Source organism: Anarhichas minor, unplaced genomic scaffold (genome assembly GCF_050575085.1).
Source record: "Anarhichas minor isolate MPS153535 unplaced genomic scaffold, ASM5057508v1 ptg000023l, whole genome shotgun sequence".
NCBI lineage: Eukaryota > Metazoa > Chordata > Actinopteri > Perciformes > Anarhichadidae > Anarhichas > Anarhichas minor.
Window position 1 is genome coordinate 4,286,046 of NW_027466469.1, and position 25,525 is coordinate 4,311,570.

Below are 25,525 nucleotides of genomic sequence, written 5' to 3' on the forward strand. Positions count from 1 at the left end.
TTTGCCCTCCTACATACAAGACACACTGACATGCTGCTGAAGAGCAGAGCTCTCATTGTTGATGAGAAGGATTTACTAGTAACCAGAGATGTGGATTCATTCTGCTCCTCATGAGGCAGTTTGGAGCTGATCTGTAATGATATTTGTCTTGAGTTCAGTGGTGAGTTAGAAAAGCTACAAACAAGTATTCCCACTAAACCCACTGACAGGAACACTCTGATGACTGCAGGCAGTTTGAATCCTAGACCACTGAAAGAAGGTCTTCCTTTAAGACAACTACACATTGTAAAATAATTGAAAGAGACTTTAATATAAAATCATTGGATCTTAAAACAAAGAGTTCCAAACAGACGAGTTTCCTTCTCAATAGACTGATTGTTCTTACAACAAGATCAGAGTCTTTGTTCTTCTTGAAACAAGATTACTTTCTTTATCATGTAAACCTTCAATTTGTTCACATCCATCAGTATGACACATCAATTCAGACAACAGCAACATTTAGTCTTTCAAACAAATAAATGTAAATTTAATTCAAGATATCTTTACAGAAAGTGGTGAGAACAAAATATCTTGGATAAAAGAAGCTCTGGTGATTTCTCTCTTTAAGACACATGCAGTGGAAGAGAAACAACAACAAACAAATACATCAATACACATTTTCAACAAACATTTAGACCTCAGAGAAGTTTACATTTTCCTGCAGAGAAATGTCAGTTCAGGTCAACAAAGATCATCATGAGCAGTGATAGCCTCCATGGTTTAACAGACACAGGAAGGAGCTCCACCTAAAGAAACTCAAACATGTACACAACAATAATGACAAGATGTCAAAGTACCGCCCTCAATGTTTGATTGACAGGTGAAAGAAAATCAGGTCTCAGTGAAAATGGACACGAAGTGAGTTTAACAGAAATTAATCTGCTGTTCCATAAATCACTTCTGTCTATTTTAGTTTACAGAACTCAGCAGTGTCTCCATGATAATAAAACCCAAGTCCAGCATAGAGAGGCTGAGTGAATGTGGTCTGGACTCTGTGGAGGAGAGTCATGGTTTCAGAGACGCTGTAGAAAGACAGAATACCTGCTCTGTGATCCAGGTACACTCCTACTCTGGAGGACTGAGGACCTGAGACGGGAGTTTGGATATTGTTGTACCAAAATATAAAACTGTTTTTGTCACAATATAACGCCCAAGATTTGTCATTTTTTCCAAAGACACATTCATCAAAGCTCCCTGTTCTGCTGATATTCTTGTATGCGACTGCTACATCAACTCCTCTTCCTCTCCACTCCACCTCCCAGTAACAACGTCCAGTCAGACTCTCTCTACTCAGGACCTGACAACATGTAGTGAATCTGTCTGGGTGACTAGAATAAGACTGTTGTTCTCTCATAGCTGTTGCTTTTCTGTTCCCCTCAGATAATAACAGCAGTGTGTGTGCTGTGTTTGGATCCAGTGTGATTTCACTTGAATATCTTAAGAACTCAGCTCTGGTCTTGGGCTCTGCTTGTGAGTGTGACAGTAAAACGTCCACTTCAGTCACTGCCAGTGAGACGTTTGTCCTCTTCTCTCTCAGAACGTCCTGTAGTTTATCTCTGACTTCTGACACAGCCGCCGTCACGTCCTCAAAGTAGCTCAGAGGACGGATATCGATGCCGGACGAGTCTGTAGGTTCTCTGAGTGGTGACAGTGAGGGGTAGTTGTGTAGAAACTGGTTGTGATCCTCTGTGTGTGAGAGCAGCTTCAGCTCAGCGTCTCTCCTCTTCAGCTCAGAGATCTCCTGCTCCAGCTTCTCCTGAAGCTCTTTGACTCGACTCACTTCACTTTTCTGCTGGGATCTGACCTGCTGCTTCACATCGGAGCTTCTTTTCTCCATGAGACGGATCAGCTCGGTGAAGATCTTCTCGCTGTCCTTCACCGCTTCGTCGGCAGAGCGATTGACGGCCTCCACCTCCTGCTGAAGCAGCTTCACGTCTTTCTCTCTGTCCTGGATTCTCTGCTGGATGTTTAGTCGACTCACCTCCAGCTCTCTCTGCCTCTCAGTCCTTTCTGCTGCAGCTGAGACTGTGTCGTGGCCTTTGTGTTCATCCACAGAGCAGAGGTAACAGATACACTGCTGATCAGTACGGCAGAACATCTTCATCACCTCATTGTGACGAGAGCAGATGTTCTCCTGGAGCTTCTTGGAGGGGTCCACCAGCTTGTGCTTCTCATAGGCAGGGGATTCATAATGAGGCTGGAGGTGTTTCTCACAGAAAGAGATCACACACTGCAGACAGGACTTGAGGGCTTTCCGTTTCCTCCCAGTGCAGACATCACAGGACACATCTTCAGGTCCAGCATAGCAGTGATCAGCAGGAGCAGCTTGGAGTCCAGTCTTCTTCAGCTCCTCCACTAAAACTGCTAACATGGTGTTTTTCAGCAGGAGAGGCCTCGGTGTGAAGGTCTGCCTACACTGAGGGCAGCTGTGGAGTTTCTTCACATCCTCTTCATCCCAGAAGCTTTTAATACAGTTCATGCAGTAGCTGTGTCCACAGGAAGTAGTCACCGGATCCTTCAGTAGATCCAGACAGATGGAACAAGAGATGATTTCCCGATCCAGCTGAACTCCTTTCTGCGCCATTTCACCTCTCAGTGACAACGACTGTCTGAGTTTCGCTTCACTAGAAGTGACTCTGCTTTGACTTCTGATCTGAACAACATGTGTTTGTTCAGTGAATGCAGCCTGTCAGCTCTATCGCTTCACCACCATGTTGGTTACACCCATCTTTAAAACTGTATATCTGAAGGGGAGGGAACAAGGAAACACGTGGACAGAGTGGAGCCGGCTGTGTTTGAGAGCAGGAGGAAGAAGGAGGGGTTATCAAGCTGTGCTTCATTCCAGGAAGAGGAGCAGCACTGTGAATGTGAACTTTGCTTCCTCATTTACAAGCAGAGCCTCGGTTAAAACCTGCTCCACTTTAGAAAACATTTCTCTTTTTTTATTACAAGACAAGAGACAATACATAAACATAACAACAAGAGGACGACAAGAACAGTGAGATACAAGTCAGCAAACATCATATAGTCAGTGTGTGTGTGTGTGTGTGTGTGTGTGTGTGTGTGTGTGTGTGTGTGTGTGTGTGTGTGTGTGAGAAGTAAAGACCATAAGAAAGTACATAAATTACAAAATAACGACAAAAACAAAGTCAGGGGCAGTATCGCCCCGACCACTGGCAGCAAACCACGACCAGGGCACCGTCAGGGAGCTCCAGAACAGGTCAGTAGGATCAGCCAGGCCGGGTCAACCGGGTTGATTATTATTCCTTTCATTAATTATTATATATATATTTTTTTGTAATTCTTGTATTGATTGTATTTTATTTTATTCATTATTATCATCATTCTTCTTTTTTTTAGACTTATCGGTCCATAAAAACATCTTGAAGACGTTCTAGTTTCTTCACATTTGGTCTCACAGGTGTCCAGTTGATGCAGGTGATACATGTGATGAGATGATCCTATAGGATGCCTTGTTATGAAGCTTTATGCATTATAATGTGTTAAGATTGTGCTAATTAAGCATTATAGACATGACCTTCATATATAAAGTGTTACATAATTCTTTATTAATAAATGATTAAATATTATTCTGGTTGACTGACAGGCTTTTATTGATGGCTGATGTGAAATTGAGAAACTCAAGACGGTTTATTAAAGACTAATAACATTTCTAAGTGCAGACATGATGATTTATTAATTTACATTGAGAAACATCAGCATTTTAAACAATAAATGATTTGTATCAACTCATTTATCAGAAAGTAAAAAGTATGTGTATATATATATATATATATATATATATATATATATATATATATTAGAGTAACAGACCAACATTTTGGAGAATGAAGCACATGAAGCAGAAACATCCACATGGCATGGCACATGTGTTGAGAGTGTTACCTGCTCTGTAACTACTCCATCTCTCTGAGCTTCAGTCACTTCAAACTGTAAACCACGTGTTGTGCTGCTGAACCATGAGCTCTCTGTATTGTTTCACAGCTACTGTTCATATTTAAGGCTGATAGAAGATTCACTCAATGAAAACAACACATTTACAACAAGATAGAAAAACACATTTCTAAATGATTTTCATCCAGATGTTGATACCTTGAAGTATTATTATGGACATATTTGTGTTATTTGAACATAAAAACAAAGAGAAAGTGTTTGTTTGTGACTGTTCACCTCTCCATCACGTTGATTGAACGTCATAAAGAAAGCCCCGTTAGTTTGCTGTATGTGTGGAGCTGCACTGACTGCTGTGATTGGTGCTCATTGCTCCTCTCCTCCAGGTGGAGGCGCTGTAGGACAAACACACACAACTGGTTTCTGAATGTTTTCATGGGAACTAGAATATAAAGAAGCAGTGATGAAGCTGCTGTAACATGTAAACACCTTGTTGTTGTATCAGCTGCTTGTTGAACAGTAGACAGAGTGTAAGAAGACTGGGTCCCGCTGTGTTACTCAGGCTGCACTACAGCGTCTATTCACAGGCGCGATCCCACTACTGAGCGGCACGGGGGCTTTGACCTGCTCCGTCTCCGACATGGGCCGGTGCACCCCTCCTTAGACCACCTGGTGGTCCCGGGCTCCCCCAGGACCACCATACCGATACCGAACTTAGTGCGGACACCTGATCTTCATAGTCCGCTGCAGCTCAGAGCTCCTGAGCTCAAACGATCCTCCAGCCTCAGCCTCCCGGTAACTGGGATTACAGGCGCGCGCCACCGCACCCGGCGAGAGAGTTATTAATTCAGAAAGATTTGTTCTTTTACAAACGTGACGTCATTAGGGTGATCAAGCGGAATCTAGTGATGAAAACAAAAGCTGCAGCTGCAACGTTGAAGGCTGATCAGCATCTGTACAATTGAACTAAAACCTTATTTGAATAAAGATCAATACTTTATCTCATATCTTTAAACATCTGTGTGCTCAGTATGAGTTTATATCATCCACAGTCATGCACAGTTGATGTTTTTCATAATGTCAGCAGATTGCATCACAATAACTTATATTCACAATCTGTGATTCCAATATAAAGAAGTTAGGCTTGTTCTGACTCTTAATAACAAGACAGTATATCGAGCTGAGTAGCTATTTAAACCATAGATTTAGTTATATTTACCTGTGCCTTTGTTTATTATCTAGGTTATTGATACAGATGTATTGAATGCTGATTATTTCATCTGATATTTGATGTTTATGGTTCATTTATAACCTAGTTGTATACATCATGTGTTTAGTTATCTTTGTGTAATTTAAGATCTAAACATACATGAAAGAGTGAGCATGAGTTGATCACGAGGCAATAAATAAAGACAGTTGAAAAATAAAGAGATGTTTTGTTTTTTCTTATTAAACATTATACATCATTTAACTACCTCATTGATTTATTCGTCACACTTAAATCCTGAATTGAATGGTTCAACAGAAGAGGTCAAAGGGTCAAAGATGAGAAGATATAATGTTGGTCAAATGCATGTGGTCCAAATAAAATGACTTCAGTTGTATTGCCATTGGGATACAGAAAGTTTGACTCTAGAACATTTTCAATTTTGTTCCTAATCTCACAAAACAAGAGTAAAACCAGATGAATTGTTTCTCTTCTCTTCTCATGTTAACTGTCTTGTGACCCTCAGATTGATCTCTGGAGCTCTAAGGGGACGCACACCGTCAGATGTGTTACTATTTTGAAAACAGTCCACCTTAAGTTATCACTGATGGAGTTCATTTTAGTTATATTATCTTGTGGTAACTAGTTATTATCTTGTGGTAACTAGTTATTATCCTGTGGGGATAATGCTGTCAATATCACTTTACAGAACGTTCGGAGGTCTGTAAAGTGCAGTTTATCTCTCGAGGGAAATAGGTGACGCAATTTGTAATTTGTGGCGGAGCAGCTAAGAGACAGTAAAACAAACCATTGACCACAGTTAGCATATCTACGATCATATGCTTCATCTCTGCTTCTGAACATCTGAACAAAAGATGAGCAGACTGGAGTGCATGGATCCTGTCAGATCACCGACACACTTACAGCAAAAGCTGACAGAAACAGACAATAAGACTGAGGAATGGTATGAAATAATATAGTCCTTTATTTCCAGCAATGTACAAAGTCCTGCAGGGAGAGAGCCTTCCTCCAGCCTCACAGAGGGAGGGCTTTTACAAAGAGAGCACACAGAGAATGCAAAGACCTCGGCCCCAGTGAGACGGGTACCAGTGTGTTTTGTCGGTTTCTCAGAGGCAGCAGAGCTAACCGAGACAGGTGGAGGTTTAGTGTCTGAATCAAAGGCTCCACCTTGACGTGGGCGTTGGAAACGTAAGGATTCAGGGGCTTGAGGGTTTGAAGCACTGAGGCTAACAAGGCAGTAGGTGGTTGAAGGGTTTTTAAAAAGCTGGCTATTTCATATACAGGTGGAAACATCAGGAGAAGTGACATTTTGTCATGTTGCCCTTTTTCTGTTGTTGCTGTGTTTGTGGCGTGAACTCTTACTTCTAATTCCTGACCCGTAAAACCAGCCTACTCAGCTTATTCAGCCTCAAAGTCCTCATCTTTGCACATTCACGACGTGAACACAAAGCTTGCGACTGATGCCACCCGCCCTCCTCTCCGCTGCTGCGTCATATAAAGTCATTATTACATTACAATCATAATCAACTGTACATCTTTTATTAATCAAAGCTAATTAAAGAGACGCTACTCTGTGGCGAACCTAGCTCCTGATTGGGTTACTCTGAGTTGAGCTCGGCTCTCATAGGTTAAGGCCATTCTATGTTTTATAAGTATGCTTTCCCTGTGTGTGACAGGGTGTGTGTGTGTGTGTGTGCGTGTGCGCAGATGTGCGAGGTGTGTAAAGACTGGTATTAGGCACCGCTCTATTCGTTAGCCTCACCGCCGGTGAGCACCAAGAAGCTCTACTGGCCTTTAGCAAAGAAAACAAAACAAAAAACATAAAAGAGAAGAGAAAAATGACAAAAAACAACAAGGTGACAAGGAAACGGAGCCAAAATGAAATGACAAAATAAACAACCTTATATATAGAATAAATATAATATGTACAATTTGCTTTGTGTGCAATCTAAAAATAAATAGACAAAGCATTACTTGCCCCTTTTATAGAAGTATTCACAACTTTCCATGTGACACAGAGGCAGAACGCCGGCACCCGGTCAGTAAGAGAGTGGAGGATACAGACTGAGAGTGAGCGGATGGAAGGATGCAACTTTTACAACAAGTCTGTAGAAAAAAAAGACAAAATAAAAACGTCACTGCGGTTGGACTCGCACGGGTTTGAATCCAGAGGACACAGAGATACACTGACAAGTTGTAGAGTTAAGAGGATCCCTGCGGCGCCCTCTGGTGTCCGTTGTTTTGCAGATTACAGTACATTGTGCCTTTGACCAGCGCGGACAACTTGCTTCATCTTTACAGTGGTTGTTTGCTCAGTGAAATATTACCAAACAAATCAGAAATCACGAAGAGTTAAAAAGATTAGGGGAGAGGAGGAAAGGAATAGAAAAAAAAATCACATAATTGACACATAAACAAAAATAAAAATCCATAACAACCATAACAACATTTTCAACAGATAAAATAATCAAGTTTTGCATTCACATTATGTGCCCTGCACATGCATTCTGCTGGCCCCTTCCAAACAGCACAGACGTCCGACAAGTCGAGCATCACATGCAGGTTTTCTCCTAAGACACTGGGCTTTGCGTCTGGGCTGCGTCTGTACTTGGTACAGTCTGTCGAAAATGGTTTGCGACTTCCCTTTTCATTCTCCTCCTCACCTGTGAGCCCTCAAAGACTCAGCTCGGGGCAGCTGAGTCTCACAGTCAGATAGTGTGTTGCTGAGGTTAAACCCATTTTTGCTCAGTCGAGTCATTCACTTACAAAAGGGCAGGCTCCTCCCTCACCAGACAGATTACTATTAGTTATTTTTATCAATTATATGTGTGACATACGGAAGCCCTGAAGTGTGAAAAAAGTGTTTTCGTCTCCTGTATTTATGACTTAACAACAGGTGAGCATTTTTGCCAGGATACATTTGCTGATTTCCTTCATTTTCTTTCTCATCAGAAAAGCAGGTGGGAAAAAAAAGTTTTGCCAAGTTTAAGTTTTTAGAGAGAATCCGAAATTGGATCACCAGATTCCAGGGCTTCCATAGTGAGAACAACACGTTTCACCAGAATTATATTCTAATGCACTCTACAGAATCTGACAAAAAATCCTCAGAGCCCAGTCACACCAGAAACTAGCAAAATGAACTCGAGAAAATAGGGAAGATAGCTAACAGGGAAACAAGCTCGCGCTAGTCGGTCACAACAGCTCTCCCTGTTTCTCTCTATTTTCTCTGCACCAGGGGCGTCGTTAGGCCTATTTTAGGGGGGCTGAAGTCCCCCTAAAATGTTCTTCAGCCCCCCAAAATAATTTGGCATTATTGGATAAAAAAAAAAAATTAAAAAAAAATATATATATATACGTATATATATATTTTGGTGATGTCATTAAATGAAACTATTGTTTCTCACATGGACAAGTTATTTATAACTCTAACATGCTACATATGTGCGTGTGTTCTGGTTTGTATGTTTTCTCCCCCTTCAAATTACAATCCACTAGCCTATCATCATACTGAACGATATAAAGTTGACACTGTCAGGTCCATTCTCCATCCATTGTGTGCGGTCCCTTTAAGAATTAGGATTTGGGAGTGACGCGGATATGAAAGCTACTTTATCCGTCTTTCCTTTACAAGCAGGAAAATTATTTCTCTCTTTATTTGAGAAAAGTTCATATTTGTGTTGTCAAATTTCACTATGACCCTGAAATTCTGTCTCTTGTGTTATCATATACTGAATGCAAGCAAAACTACAGAGCAAAATCACCCTCTTTCTGATTGAACCAATCTATGAACTGTCTGAAACAATGGATATCCGCGGCCCCAAATGGGCCCCAAAAACAATTGCAGTGCGCTGCACGCACAAACATGCCACTCCCCCTGAGGCTAAGCCCCCCCTTTCTTTGAATCCTAGAAACGCCCCTGCTCTGCACTGTGCTTTTTTTGCCTTGTTCTCAAGATTCTACATGATTTTATTCGACATACCTTTACTATAAGGGGGCTAAAAGTTATCTAAGCTAACGGAACTTGCTAACTGATGGTAAGCTAGTTAGCTTAGAGATGTTTTAATCATGCTTCGACAGTGGAGGGACAGATACAAGCGGACGGTGCAACACGGCTAATAAGCTATGATAGCTAGCTCTCCTCTCTGCTCCCTCAAGACTGTCCAGACGTTTGGTTAATTGGTCAATTTCACATTAGTTGAACTTCCCGCAAAAACTTTGCATATATTTACTTCACCCCGCGATTGAAACCACTGATTCCATTGAAGTGAATTTATCTAAATGTATATGCTTTACACGTTGGTGAGACCGGATCTTTATCAGCGCTGCTTTGACAATACAAACAATAAAACACAAACAAAGGGTTTGCCACAACTTCCTGTATCCACTGTCACCTCACTGGTAACCAACCTCAGACAACATCATTGGTCTGTCTTTCGTAGGAAAGGATCAGTGCTCCAGTTTTGATTCCCACAAAGCAATTAAAGTCATCAAATTAAAAGGTCACAAATATCCACACGAAACATCAGCAATCGGGACCTTTCACCTGGTACCAGATAGCTGAACCTGAGTGGGCACATCCTGGCTAAGGCAACCTAACACATTGTACCAATGTGCCAAAACAATGGCGTTGAGTTGGCTGAGCTCTGCAGGTTGTTTCCATTGCGCCGCAGCATGTTGAGCCTCTTTTCACTTACTATAAGCCTGGCTTGTGCAACATAACGGCAACAACAACAACGTGCTCCAGTAGAAAGTGGGCGGATGGCTTCAGACAGGGGGACTGGTGCTGTTGTGTGAGCATCTGTTCTGCTGCTGTGGTGCACCAAAGTCCAGATATCCTGGATACGAAACGTTACTGCCCCTACAAGTGCTAGACCATCAATCGGAGCCCGACAGGAGATTAGCCCTTATATAGTAGACAACGTCCATTTTCAGATAATGTCCACGCATGCGGGCGATGTTCGTCACTGTCCGTGCGTGCAAGCGTAGAATGTGTCTTTTTGTTTTGTTGTTTTTGTTGTCTTTTTGTCGCTGTGTATTCATTCAGTTGCCCGCGTTAGCGTCCTTGTCTCCGATGAACCAGCGCATGTGGAAGCAGAGGGCGAGGAAGCCGGTCCCCAGCAGGTCGCCCAGAGCGGTCAGGTAGGGGATGGAGAAGTTGTCGGGGTCCATGCCTCGCCCCCACATCCAGTGCACCATCCAGTCTGCCAGGTAGAGAAGGATTAGAACCTGGAGTCGGACAGAAGCAGAAGCACAAGGTTCTTTTGTTCATCTTTTGTTTTAAAGGAACCACAGAGACTTCAATGCTTTAAAAAAAGGAACTAAAGGAAGGTAGTACTTGATTGACTGTGTCAGTTTTGGCATCATTTCTATAACCAGAGGACAAGATTTAGCTATCAGAAGGGTTCTGGTTTCCGATTGAAGTCAGAATAGTATCGACCAATCACATGTGAGCGGGCTTTGGTTGCATGCAGGTAAACGTGTAGAGAGAAAAAAGACGCGTTGGCCATAATGCAAACTCCGTCCCGAAATATTGGCCCCAGAGGCTAAATCGATGTCAGACCGAACGCGTGTTTATCCGATGTTGAAAATGGGATTAGCTGTCGCATTTTGTAAGTCTCTGAATCCAGTTTGGAGGATCACTAAATGAAGGGGAGAGCCAATTGCACAGTCCTTACTGGAAGTCACGGTTTTGTGATCATAACATTTTATTAGAATTCAACCAATTCTCACAAAACGTGCAGCATTTCTGAGATCTTCCTGCAATATTCAAACTAAACGGAAGCAAAATGGGATTGAAGCCGAATATTTGTTCGACAAAAACATGTCGTGAATTTTGGAAATGATGACATATCTCTATCTTTTTTTCAATAAATGTTGACTTTTGGACGCTCTGGAGATATTAGAAATGTTAGGATCACAGGAGTCAGGAACAGGAAAGAATGGATCAACCAATCAGCTCTGTGACTTACTTACCCATAACACCCGTCTCTGCAGAGGTACACCAAGTGTTTGCAATGCAGTGTATCTCAACTCCAGCTTACCTCTAAAGCTAATGCTATTGCTACTCTAATAATAATAATAACAGTAAATTATAAGATTAATCATAACAATAATTATAAATGAACATTTTGTTCTGTTTGGTGCACCTTATAAAACAGTAAGTGATAATATATGAATGCTGCATGCAGTTTTCTAGATAGTTCAGAGTTAAGAGTGTGCTTGTGTGTACCTGTAGTAGCGCAGCAACCATGTAAAACACAACAAAGACAGCTGTCAGGGTGGTGTGTCCCCCCCTCAGGGAGTTGATGGTGTAGAGCAGGGGTGCCCACACTTTTTCGGCTTGCGAGCTACTTTTAAAATGACCAAGTCAAAATGATCTACCTACATTAAAAATGCTGAATATCTATTTATATATATATATATATATATATATATATATATACTGAGTATACTTTATATTTACAATATATGTTGGCGTACCTTGCATAACTGCATGAACCCTTATGGCACAATACAATTCTGTACATTTTTGCTCATTACCTTACTCTGATGACTTGGCCAGAGTAGCATAGTCCGGACAGTAGCTGCTGGTAGCCCGCCTCAAGCAGACTTCAAATGATCATCAGTCACGGTGGAACGGTGTATGGACTTAATGTTCTTCATGTGGGAAAAGGCTGACTCACATAAATAAGTAGAGCCGAATAATGCAGTCAAAAAGGGATCACATTTCCTCATGTTTGGGTACTTTTCCTCTGTGAGAAAACTGTCCATGAGCCCTGGACTTCAGCTGAATGTCAGCCTGCAGTGTCAAAATCTCATCCTCCACTCCAGACGAGTTCAGGTGAAACAGCGTTGCAATTTTTGATGCGAGTAAATCAACCTCAATATCTTCCCGAACTGTGCAGCACATAAGTGTAGCAACTGGCTCGAGTAAAGCAAAGTCTCGAAAGCGTTTGTCAAACTCTGACAGACACTCGTCACTCTGCTCTGTGTAGCGCGCACTGTCAAGTTACGCACACGCCTTCCGTTGAGTCTCCAGCTCTGACGCGAGGTTTTGCAAGTTTCCCAAATCATGGCGCTACAGCTTTAGCTTCTTTAGTAGAAATAAGTTGGAAGGCTAACTAATTAGCTCGCCGGAGTTTTGCAGTAGCTCGCGCGGTTGACCGCGCATACGTGGTGACCCGTGTGTTAGAAAATCAAGTGGCAAATGCCATGCGGACATCAAATTATTTTTGAATGGCATGCGATCTACCCGCACTAACCCCTGGTCTAAATAGTACATTTTAATCTTGTCTGTCAATGTATAATAATCAGTTAGCGGACAGCTTTGCAGCTTTGGTTAGAACAAACAAACACTGTTTTATCTATTTCTTACACTTTTGCACTACTATTTTTTTGGTTTTGGAGAGAGTGAAAAAGAAAGCACCATTCCTACTCTTACAGTATCTCCTTTACAACGGCCCCATGTGGAGAAATCCAACTGGACAGGTCCAGTGCCTTGTTACGGTTGCTAAACTATGTTTGGACAGTCTGTGCTCGGGGGAGGGGTTTAGCTGAAGGTCAATTCTAACAGCTTTAGCAACGTTTTTTTAAAACTTCTTTTTAATTATTTTACATTTCGATCGACGTATTGGGCACCCCTGGTTTAAGTGGTTTGTCAACTTTTATCATTTCATAAAGAGGTAATTCTTTACCTTCAGGTTATTTTATAAGTAGTAAATCTCTTGTTGTCTCTGCTGTCGGAATGTGGAGGTCCAGTTTGGTGGATAAGTCACACTCTGTCTGTGTACCTTATCAATTACTTTTTACAATCAGTTCAGTAGTTTACTCATTTAATATTATCACCATCCAGATGCAGAAAGTTGCTATACAATAGAGCGAGGAGTCACTTGGTAGCAGTAGTAAGTCATTCCCCTTAGCTCCCCAACCTCCTGCACCCAACATCTGCTGCCATCACCCCCGGCTCCTGTGCCTCCGTCTCCAGCCACAGCAGCCTGGCATCAGGGTCTTCATCAGAGAACTGGAGCAGAGACCCTGAGCTCTGCAACACCTTCAAACACTGCCCTTATCAACTATAAGGTCCACACTGCTACAACCGTAGTGCTTGTGGAGCTGTGTGCAGTCCAGCTCTACGAACTCAAGCCGAGAGGAAAGATTGTGAGGTTGAATGGCTTTGGTTTGGACGTGTTCCTGCATTAGTCGCACAGCTATGGGGGAAATGTCTGCACAAGTGACCCGGACCGGGAGAGGAGAGTGTCTGTAAATACAGGGCCCTAAAGCAGAAGTGCCACAGCCCATATCCAGGACTTGGAGCAAACCGTCTGGGTGGGGCTTGGTCTGCAATAGGGGCATAATGAAGTCCCGGACAGCATCGAAGCCAAAGAACCACTCAAAGTGTTTGAAGGTGTTTGTGCTGCTGCTGCTCTCAGTGTAGAAGCGGTCCCAGGTTGCTTTCTTATCCATGTTTTCAATCAGTTCAGCTCGGCAGAAACACAGATGGGATTATGTCACATGAGTTAGTGAGTGAACATTAGCAGTAAAACACAGACACAACTTGCCTTAATGCCTCCATCCTTCTGTCATACTTGGAGGGACTTTATGCTGAAGTAAATTTAAAATCTATCAATTTAATGTGTCAAATATCTTTTCTTTTAATATATGATTTAAGACCTTTTCTTGGGTCCTTGGAAGCCACCAAGCTCGGCATGAAGACAATCTACCAAGCTGACAAACTCAAATGACTCACATTGCTCATTAAAATAAAAAAGCAAAATACACTCAACAGTCCTGCATTGAATCCTCCCTTTGTGTACTTTATAGTGCTCAGTTCATCTTTAAACTGTTAAATAGATGTGTTGATGTAGCCAGGCTGTGTTATATTAGACTGCATTAGCTTGGTGTCGCTAACAAGTTTGCAACTGAGTGTGACGTTATTGCACAACAAAGTGCTACTTTATGGTCAGCTTCTGTAGCTAACATATCGGTGACAATTAGCTAAGACATCAGTGCACACACCTGCAACTCACTTTAACTTTTCTTTCTTACTTACTGTTGGAGCTTGAAACTACAAGCTCATATGCCGGCTGACACGCTACATTGAACAGTGGGTGGCACATTGACCTAAAGTGCATAAGGGCCTGGTAATGAGAATCAGGTGTGTGTGGACGGGAAGCTAACAGTTTATGACCGTGTTATCGTGTCATCGTGTCAATGTAGCCTGTCAGCCGGCATATGAGCTTGTAGTTTCAAGGTCTTATCGTATCCTGTAAAGTAACCTGTGGTACTCTGTTAAGGTGGCAATATGCATATGAATAAATGGATCAACAGATCGAAAGCCAGACAGCGCATTGGACAGTGAAATGTTTGTGGAACACGCGTCCGAACAAGTTCTCCCGTTCGCCCCCAGTGGCTTTAAGATATAAAATGGATATATGTTAAAGTCACTACACTTACTTTACTTTACTTACTTTTCTTAGTGCCATGACTCTACACCCTCCCATACAGTAGGTGGCGGTATGCAGTTGTGGTTGGTTTGTGATCCAATAAAGACACAGCTGAAGAAGAAGACTAATCAACGCATCAATTGGATACATCCTGAGCTCAATAGGCTTCGGCTAACGACAACAACAACTACTCCTTTGAATACGGAAAAGCGGATAACTAATCAATCACTTAAGACATTTCTTTATTAAAATATTATGAACTCACTACAGAGGCCCTGTTGTTCCAGGCTGGATTATAGAGCTTCTAAGAGGGACAAGCACCTGGCACCTGGAGTCCTGGTTGGAAAACTACAACGGTGAAGGAGCGCGTGGTAAAGTCAAAGACATGGCTTTGAGAAATGTTACTTGTAACCTCGTATGTACAGTCTATGCTTGTATGCGTCCATGCTGATCACAACTGTGTCTATTAGTATGGGATTTACATATTCTCGGCAAAAGAATAATGTTAGTTTCTGATAATATGTGCTTGGTATGTCTAATAATCTTGTTTATATTTGGAAACCAGACTGTATTTATAATGATTTCTCATTTTTCGGTTTGTATTGCCCGTTTTAAAATGATTTCAACAGGTAAAAAGGACTGGGTGGACTACCACCTGTCTGATATAACTGATTAAATAAATCAAGTCATTTTGAGACATAAATAACTTTATTATGAAATGACCACATGGCCAAGTATAATTTTGTATACTCCTGTGACTTCAATAAATGAAAAGTACTGAGTGTTTTCTCTTTTTTTTTTGTTAACTTAAAAGCAAAATGAATACAACAGTCTCAGGTGAAATTATAGAAAGGAAAAAATATATGGTCCTGGCCAAGGGGACAGCAGAACGTAATATAAATCAAAAACAGCTGATAAATGCATTTTACAGGACAGGTGGCAACATTAAGGCCCATCATGATGATTTAGTCTGAATCTACTGCATGTTAATCGTATAACCTACATAACCTCACTGATAATTATATCATTGGTTCTGAGGTTAGCTTTAGTTTAGCTCAGTGGTCCCCAACCACCGGGCCGCGGACCGGTACCGGGCCGTGGATCATTTGGTACCGAGCCGCACAGAAAGAATAAATATTATATTATTTCCGTTTTATTGATTATCAGAGTCTGAAAGAAGTTTTATTTTGAAAAATGACCGGATTCTCTCGCAATTTCATCCGCCTGTACCTCTTGACACATGTCAAGACGCTTGTCTCGCTCACGTGATACGTTACTTCAAAAGTTAAGGCCGCAAACTAGCGAAAATGAGTAAATAACTGTTGGAGAGCTTCTTTGCAAAGGGTGAAAGGCCATTAAGGAGACAGAAGAAGAGCCGACAACTTCCAAGAAAAAGAAAGCTTCATTTAACAGACAACATCAGGAGTCTGATTAAACATCAGGAGTAATTCTGATGCGCCAAACCCGCTCATCTGTGTATGTGGCGACAGAAGATCAGATGCTGGAGATTGTAAATGACGGTGGCCTTAAAAGTATGTTTGAGACAACAACTCTGCTGGTGTTTGGATTCAAATCAAGGCTGAATATCCTGAGATCGCCACTAAAGCACTGAAGCCCTGCTTCCATTAACAACATCCTCTCTGTGAAGCGGGATGTTCTGCAGTCACAGCAATCAAAACAATATCACGGAGTAGACTGGATATCAGGAACACACTTCGGGTGTCATTGTCTCCCGTTACCCCCAGATGGGACCGTCTCGTTGCAGAGAAACAAGCTCAGAGCTCCCACTGACTCAGCGTTATTGTGAGTTGTATTTATTTATGCATTTTATATTTGTTTTCATGTCGATCGTATCATTTTATTTCGTCGTGTTTTTCCGCCACACCTTGAAGGCCGGTCCGTGGAAATATAGTCTTACATGAAACCGGTCCGTGGTGCAAAAAAGGTTGGGGACCTCTGGGTTAGAGTATCAGGTGCACCTCGATTGGCAGTGCAGATTGTCTGGGGAGGGACAACAGCACAGCCAGAACATACAGCCGACATGTCGAAAAAAGTCATAGCAGTAAATTGTGTAATCTTTTCTTCCAATCAGAGCAGTGAAATGTGCCACCCAAACAAAAAATAATTTATAGAAAGACTTATTATTATTTGTCTTAACTATTATCCACCAAATAATTCAGTTCAGAACAGTTTTAAGGTCTTAAATCCATCAATTGCCTAATTCCCAAACTCAGGTGCAGGTGAGATTTGGGTGTGGCTATAATTACCACAGTACACGGGATGCAACATATTAGCGTTTGAATATGAATTTGCAAACATAGACAGCTTAACAATGTTAAAGGATCATTTGTGGAGTTACTTGCAACAGCTTAAACTTTTGTTGTGACTTGTTGCATGTATGATTTAAAATATCTGCGAAGCAATAGACAAAATTATTTTTTTTAATATACAGTGTTGTATCATTACTGCTAATGGGTCATGATGTGTGGAGTTTTGTGAAAACTGTGCCATGGAAAACATGATGAACGCTGGACTAGAAAATAGTGAATTCATAAAAGGAGACATTATCTGCCCTTGAGAATAGAACAGAATAGAATAGAATGCTGGATGGAACTGGAACACAGCAGAGTTCTCCAATGAATTAGAATGTTGAGGTGTCATCTTGTGGATGAAGCCGGGTGCTCCACAGAGGACAGCTGGACAGCTCTGAGGTAAGCCACAGGCAAAACCACTCGTCACAATTTCTAGTAAAGTATTTTATTTTATTTTATTGGTCAGGCTTCCTGGGGGGCTCCCTGTTGATGTGAAGGTCTATCATCTGGCAAATTGGCAGATGAACTTGCAAGCTTTTCAACCTCACTTCAGGCTTCCGGTGTCCGATGTAGGATGATGGGGTAAGATACTGGCACCAAACTCCTGTCGTGTAAACCAGCAGCATATCTGACCTGTAACTTTGGATTCAGAATAGACTTTGACTGCTTCCACTTTTCATAATTTGGCTCAGGATGTTTGGTGCCACCATGATGATTTTAGGATTACCAAATCCCTCCTTGAATGTCAAATTGTTAGTATTGATTATTTACTGAGAGTAAAGTACAGTACAACTTATTTTGAAATATAGTATTTATAATCATACAGTTGTAAATGAATTAACTATGTAAAGTTTGAGGATTTACTCTAACCTCCTACATTAGGACAGTCTTGTTATGCTCTCATTCACTCACACATCTCTCTGGCTCTCGCTCTCTGGCTCCTACTCTATCAGCTGACAGTGGGTGATTTCGCCACGGCCTCCCTCAGCCAATCATATATTTCCCGTCAAACTTTAAAGACCTGTTCTCTTCTGTGCAGTCAGCTGTCATTTCAGTACAAACCGATGTGACCCTCCTCCCCATTCATCATCACATCCGGTGCTCAAGGTTTCTTCCACTGAGGGCAGTCCCACTCAAACGTGCCATCATCTATCTCCAGCCTGCCCCTACTGTCTTCAACAACTCCACCAGTGTCGACTCTCCAAAATGTTTACTTTACTTTGCACAATTTAATAAATGTATTTGTTCACTGTAAATTAAGTTTCTGCTGATTTAACAACCTGTGTCTCCCTGTATAAGTGTGTCAATTATCTCCCGGTGGCTTCAGTTCTCCTATTTATTATGTTTTTTGTGATGTATGTCTGGTCTTGGCCATGTTCAGAAGCAACTGGTCGGTAGTCATTGAGGCCAGATGGTGTCGTCTTTTTTGGTACAGGAACCAGGCACGACGTCTTCCACAGCACCGGGACTTCCTCCTGCTTCAGGCTCAGGTTGAAGAGATGTTGCAGGACATAAGACAGCTGGACGGCGCAGGTCTTCAGGACACTGGGGCTGATGCCATCAGGTCCTTCAGCTTTGCCTTGGTGGAGTCTCTCTAGCTGTCTTCTCACCTGGCCAGTCGTCACAGAGAGGGGGGGAGGGTGGAAGAGCCCTTTGATGTTGAGGGCTCTGTGTCCATGCAGCTCACCAGGGGAGACAGAGGGTGAGGTGTTTGGGAGGTGGTGTGTGGAGGAGACAGATGAGGGATATGAACTAAACCTATTGAAGAAAGAGTTTAGCTCGTTGGCCCTCTCCAGGGAGCCCACTGGTTGTCTCCCTCCAACCTTGAAGCCAGTAATCTGCTTCATCCCCGTCCACACCTCCCTCACATTGTTCTGCTGGAGTTTGGCCTCCAGCTTCCTCCTGTAGGAGTCCTTGCACTCTCTGATCTTCATCTTCAGGTCACGCTGGACTCTCCTTAGCTCATCCCTGTCCCCAGACCTGAAAGCTGCTTTCTTCTTATTAAGAAGAGCTTTCAGGTCACTGGTGATCCATGGCTTGTTGTTGGGGCAGCAACGTACAGTCCGGGATGGTATGAGGGTTTGTTCACAGAATTTTATGTATTCTGTGATGCAGTCCGTCATGCTGTTGATGTCCTCCCCATGTGGTCCACACAGCACATCCCAATCCGTCGACTCAAATCAGTCCTGCAGGGCGTCATTAGCCTCCTGAGACCTCCTCACAGTCCTTGTAAGTGGTGATGTGTACATTTTGCTTACTTTCAGAATTTGATTTCAAAGTAGAAAAAAAGTATATATGTATTATACATTAATGCAGATCTTAACAACTTGAATATAATTGTGTGAATAGATGATAAAAATACAGTTAGGCCAAGTCAGACTGGGTCTTTTTGTGCGAAGGGCTTTAAAGAGACAGTCGCTAAAACGGAGCGTTTCAGACAGAGGGTAAAAACAAATAATGTGTTTTTTGGAAAAATAAAGCATGTAAACATGTTCTCGTAGAAACCTCTCGTAGAAACACCTTTCTGGTATTCGACCTTCTAGATACACTTGATAATATAACGGTAATAACTTCTGAAGTCCTTCTTCACTCAAACGCTTTATCATTATATAAAACCTGTAAGCAAGAACTCTAAGTTACAAACCTCTTTTTATACATTTCCAAACATGTTAACAAGGCATCCTATAATAGAATGACATCACTGGTGATCAAACATCACATGTATCACCTGCATTAACGTCTCACCTGTGTGTGCTTTACATATCATGGCGCCATCTTGTGGTTGAAATATAAAATACAACAAGTTGTCTCCAAACTAAATAGTAACAGTTGAACTGAACATGTGAGGATTCATCTCAAGTCTCACATGTTTGTGGACTCACACATGAAGAAGCTGCTGAACGCTTTGCCCTCCTACATACAAGACACACTGACATGCTGCTGAAGAGCAGAGCTCTCATTGTTGATGAGAAGGATTTACTAGTAACCAGAGATGTGGATTCATTCTGCTCCTCATGAGGCAGTTTGGAGCTGATCTGTAATGATATTTGTCTTGAGTTCAGTGGTGAGTTAGAAAAGCTACAAACAAGTATTCCCACTAAACCCACTGACAGGAACACTCTGATGACTGCAGGCAGTTTGAATCCTAGACCACTGAAAGAAGGTCTTCCTTTAAGACAACTACACATTGTAAAATAATTGAAAGAGACTTTAATATAAAATCATTGGATCTTAAAAAAAGAGTTCCAAACAGACGAGTTTCCTTCTCAATAGACTGATTGTTCTTACAACAAGATCAGAGTCTTTGTTCTTCTTGAAACAAGATTACTTTCTTTATCATGTAAACCTTCAATTTGTTCACATCCATCAGTATGACACATCAATTCAGACAACAGCAACATTTAGTCTTTGAAACAAATAAATGTAAATTTAATTAAAGATATCTTTACAGAAAGTGGTGAGAACAAAATATCTTGGATAAAAGAAGCTCTGGTGGTTTCTCTCTTTAAGACACATGCAGTGGAAGAGAAACAACAACTAACAAATACATCAATACACATTTTCAACAAACATTTAGACCTCAGAGAAGTTTACATTTTCCTGCAGAGAAATGTCAGTTCAGGTCAACAAAGATCATCATGAGCAGTGATAGCCTCCATGGTTTAACAGACACAGGAAGGAGCTCCACCTAAAGAAACTCAAACATGTACACAACAATAATGACAAGATGTCAAAGTACCGCCCTCAATGTTTGATTGACAGGTGAAAGAAAATCAGGTCTCAGCAAAAATGGACACAAAATGAGTTTAACAGAAATGAATCTGCTGTTCCATGAATCACTTCTGTCTATTTTAGTTTACAGAACTCAGCAGTGTCTCCATTACACCAAAACCCAAGTCCAGCATAGAGAGGCTGAGTGAATGTGGTCTGGACTCTGTGGAGGAGAGTCATGGTTTCAGAGACGCTGTAGAAAGACAGAATACCTGCTCTGTGATCCAGGTACACTCCTACTCTGGAGGACTGAGGACCTGAGACGGGAGTTTCGATATTGTTGTAGAAAAATATAAAACTGTTTTTGTCACAATATAACGCCCAAGATTTGTCATTGTATCCAAAACCACATTCATCAAAGCTCCCTGTTCTGCTGATATTCTTGTATGCGACTGCTACATAAACTGCTCCTCTCCTCTCCACCTCCCAGTAACAACGTCCAGTCAGACTCTCTCTACTCAGGACCTGATAATATGAAGTGAATCTGTCTGGGTGACTAGAATAAGACTGATGTTTACTCATAAATGTTGCTTTTCTGTTCCCCTCAGATAATAACAGCAGTGTGTGTGCTGTGTTTGGATCCAGTGTGATTTCACTTGAATATCTTAAGAACTCAGCTCTGGTCTTGGGCTCTGCTTGTGAGTGTGACAGTAAAACGTCCACTTCAGTCACTGCCAGTGAGACGTTTGTCCTCTTCTCTCTCAGAACGTCCTGTAGTTTATCTCTGACTTCTGACACAGCCGCCGTCACGTCCTCAAAGTAGCTCAGAGGACGGATATCGATGCCGGACGAGTCTGTAGGTTCTCTGAGTGGTGACAGTGAGGGGTAGTTGTGTAGAAACTGGTTGTGATCCTCTGTGTGTGAGAGCAGCTTCAGCTCAGCGTCTCTCCTCTTCAGCTCAGAGATCTCCTGCTCCAGCTTCTCCTGAAGCTCTTTGACTCGACTCACTTCGCTTTTCTGCTGGGATCTGACCTGCTGCTTCACATCGGAGCTTCTTTTCTCCATGAGACGGATCAGCTCGGTGAAGATCTTCTCGCTGTCCTTCACCGCTTCGTCGGCAGAGCGATTGACGGCCTCCACCTCCTGCTGAAGCAGCTTCACGTCTTTCTCTCTGTCCTGGATTCTCTGCTGGATGTTTAGTCGACTCACCTCCAGCTCTCTCTGCCTCTCAGTCCTTTCTGCTGCAGCTGAGACTGTGTCGTGGCCTTTGTGTTCATCCACAGAGCAGAGGTAACAGATACACTGCTGATCAGTACGGCAGAACATCTTCATCACCTCATCGTGACGAGAGCAGATGTTCTCCTGGAGCTTCTTGGAGGGGTCCACCAGCTTGTGTTTCTCATAGGCAGGGGATTCATAATGAGGCTGGAGGTGTTTCTCACAGAAAGAGATCACACACTGCAGACAGGACTTGAGGGCTTTCCGTTTCCTCCCAGTGCAGACATCACAGGACACATCTTCAGGTCCAGCATAGCAGTGATCAGCAGGAGCAGCTTGGAGTCCAGTCTTCTTCAGCTCCTCCACTAAAACTGCTAACATGGTGTTTTTCAGCAGGAGAGGCCTCGGTGTGAAGGTCTGCCTACACTGAGGGCAGCTGTGGAGTTTCTTCACATCCTCTTCATCCCAGAAGCTTTTAATACAGTTCATGCAGTAGCTGTGTCCACAGGGAGTAGTCACCGGATCCTTCAGTAGATCCAGACAGATGGAACAAGAGAAGGCTTCCCGATCCAGCTGAACTCCTTTCTGCGCCATTTCACCTCTCAGTGACAACGACTGTCTGAGTTTCGCTTCACTAGAAGTGACTCTGCTTTGACTTCTGATCTGAACAACATGTGTTTGTTCAGTGAATGGAGCCTGTCAGCTCTATCGCTTCACCACCATGTTGGTTACACCCATCTTTAAAACTGTAGATCTGAAGGGGAGGGAACAAGGAAACACGTGGACAGAGTGGAGCCGGCTGTGTTTGAGAGCAGGAGGAAGAAGGAGGGGTTATCAAGCTGTGCTTCATTCCAGGAAGAGGAGCAGCGCTGTGAATGTGAACTTTGCTTCCTCATTTACAAGCAGAGCCTCGGTTAAAACCTGCTCCACTTTAGAAAACATTTCTCTTTTTTCATTACAAGACAAGAGACAATACATGAACATAACAACAAGAGGACGACAAGAACAGTGAGATACAAGCCAGCAAACATCATATAGTCAGTGTGTGTGTGTGTGTGTGTGTGTGTGTGTGTGTGTGTGTGTCTGTGTGTGTGTGTGTGTGTGTGAAAGAAAAGACCATAAGAAAGTACATAAATTACAAAATAACAACAAAAACAAAGTCAGGGGCAGTATCGCCCCGACCACTGGCAGCAAACCACGACCAGGGCACCGTCAGGGAGCTCCAGAACAGGTCAGTAGGATCAGCCAGGCCGGGTCAACCGGGTTGAATATTGTTTAATTCATTATTATATATATTTTTTGTTGTAATTCTTGTATTGATTGTATTTTATTTATTATTATCATCATTCTTCTTTTTTCTTTAGACTGATCGGTCCAGAAAAACATCTTGAAGACGTTCTAGTTTCTTCACATTTGGTCTCACAGGTGTCCAGTTGATGCAGGTGATACATGTGATGAGATGATCCTATAGGATGCCTTGTTATGAAGCTTTATGCATTATAATGTGTTAAGATTGTGCTTATTAAGCATTATAGACATGACCTTCATATAATGTGTTACATAATTCCTTATTAATAAATGATTAAATATTATTCTGGTTGACTGACAGGCTTTTATTGATGGCTGATGTGAAATTGAGAAACTCAGGACGGTTTATTAAAGACTAATAACATTTCTAAGTGCAGACATGATGATTTATTATTTACATTGAGAAACATCAGCATTTTAACCAATAAATAATTTGTATCAACTCATTTATCAGAAAGTAAAAAGTATAAATATATATATATTAGAGTAACAGACCAACATTTTGGAGAATGAAGCACATGAAGCAGAAACATCCACATGGCATGGCACATGTGTTGAGAGTGTTACCTGCTCTGTAACTACTCCATCTCTCTGAGCTTCAGTCACTTCAAACTGTAAACCACGTGTTGTGCTGCTGAACCATGAGCTCTCTGTATTGTTTCACAGCTACTGTTCATATTTAAGGCTGATAGAAGATTCACTCAATGACAGTGGCGGGCCGTGCATTTTATACCTGGGCCTTCAGTGCCGTCCTACTACAGTTGAACCATCTCCTAATGACCTCACCATGACGCCACAGCTACGGGTTATAATTGTTTTGTTTAAAAGCTGCATATCCACATAACACTGCAACATTTGACCAGTGAAATAAAATGTTACATGAAGCTCAACACCTACAAATGCACTAACTGCAGAGTGCAGACACATGAATACGCGCATGACGGGATGCTTCGTCATTAACGGACAATGCATATAGTCAAAATCAATGTAATTAAAACAATGAACAGAACGAACTCACAAGAACCAGTCACATGTATTTCTATGACAACAAAGCAAATCAATTCAGCAACACTGCAGCGCTAAAACACGTATTCCACCGCACACTGAAGAGCACGAGCCATTCAGATATTATTCACATCAGAGGGAACAATATGAACCATATCATAAAAACGACACCATAGACAAATGAACACAGTAGTAACGCTACTGCAGATGTAAAAACACAAAAACACTTCACTTACCAAAGCTGCTGTTCACTTAAAGACAAAGTCCATCCTCCTTTCTTTGATTACAAAGAGTTCAATGACGCGGTTGTACAGAACATCGGTGCGGTTCAGTTCCAGCCAGAGGTCCTCCTGTGAACGTGTTCGTTGAGTCGTAGATCCACTCAACTCAACGAACCACTTCTACTCCATCCCCACTTCTCTCTACACCTTCTGACTCTCCTGTGTTGTTACTTCTGTTAAGGTGGTACGATTCGCATCTTTATGATTCATTAACTCTCATTATTGTGGAAGAAATAACACCCAATATGTTATGTGTCAAAATGCCCGACACTGTTTATTAACATTCACAAACAGGCAAATGATCAGTTCAAATTAGTAATATTATATTTGGTCTTGTGAGATAATTCAGAAAGAGGAAATACAAGATTATTTGATATCTACATGATATTTAAAAACTGTTTGAACCTTTTTTTTCTTTCTTTACAAACTATGAGATTTGAACAATTCTAAGGTTAACATAAAGTAACTTTTCACCTTTTCTAAATAGACCTTTATGTTCCTTTATCTCCTAAAGGTTTATATCAACAGTGACTTGGAAGTTGAATGTAGAAAAACTTGTGAAATGAAGTTAAAGCTACAACTTCAGCTTTTGTGTCAAGAAATGTGAGACTCTTTCCTCTTGAGTTCAGTTTTCATGAGTGAAGCGTGTTCAGGGTTGAATGTTGGATTACTTCACATTACACAGTCTCTAGACTGGACTTCTCCTGTGCTGCTAACAGTCACATCCACATCTGGATCAGTGGACAAAGATTTTAGCTCAATTGTTTACAATGTTTTCATTCTCCTCATAGAGAGGACCATGTGACTCAAAGAAACTTTGGTTTGATGAGTTCAGTGTTCAAAGGTCTGAAATGGCTCCAAAGCAAAAACAATATTTCTCACTTTGTACTGAATCAAAACGAGACGTTTTCTAATATGAATGATGTTCACTGTTGGTGAAGTCTGAGGAAGGGCTTGGTTTGTTGCTACAACTGAAGCTTTTACTTTAAATGACGATCATTGATATTTCTAAGTTTGAACAACTTGTGATCTTTATCTATGTTAAATAATAAGAGTTGGTCGTCTACA

At 41.8% G+C, this 25,525-nt stretch overlaps 2 protein-coding genes and 1 pseudogene across 2 annotated transcripts; all 3 read right to left on the reverse strand.

The window, feature by feature from the left end:
- Positions 1 to 291: 291 nt before the first annotated feature.
- LOC142955454 (tripartite motif-containing protein 16-like) lies at positions 292 to 2,737 on the reverse strand. Its single transcript, XM_076096969.1, has one exon. It carries the CDS (start codon positions 2,621 to 2,623, stop codon positions 944 to 946), a length of 1,680 nt encoding a protein of 559 aa, XP_075953084.1. The 5' UTR covers positions 2,624 to 2,737; the 3' UTR covers positions 292 to 943.
- A 7,482-nt stretch (positions 2,738 to 10,219) lies between these two features.
- Positions 10,220 to 13,868, reverse strand: LOC142955258 (citrate synthase-lysine N-methyltransferase CSKMT, mitochondrial-like; annotated as a pseudogene).
- A 6,259-nt stretch (positions 13,869 to 20,127) lies between these two features.
- Positions 20,128 to 22,586, reverse strand: LOC142955405 (tripartite motif-containing protein 16-like). Its single transcript, XM_076096912.1, has one exon. The coding sequence runs from the start codon at positions 22,455 to 22,457 to the stop codon at positions 20,781 to 20,783; it is 1,677 nt and encodes a 558-aa protein (XP_075953027.1). The 5' UTR covers positions 22,458 to 22,586; the 3' UTR covers positions 20,128 to 20,780.
- Between the last annotated feature and the right edge of the window lie 2,939 nt (positions 22,587 to 25,525).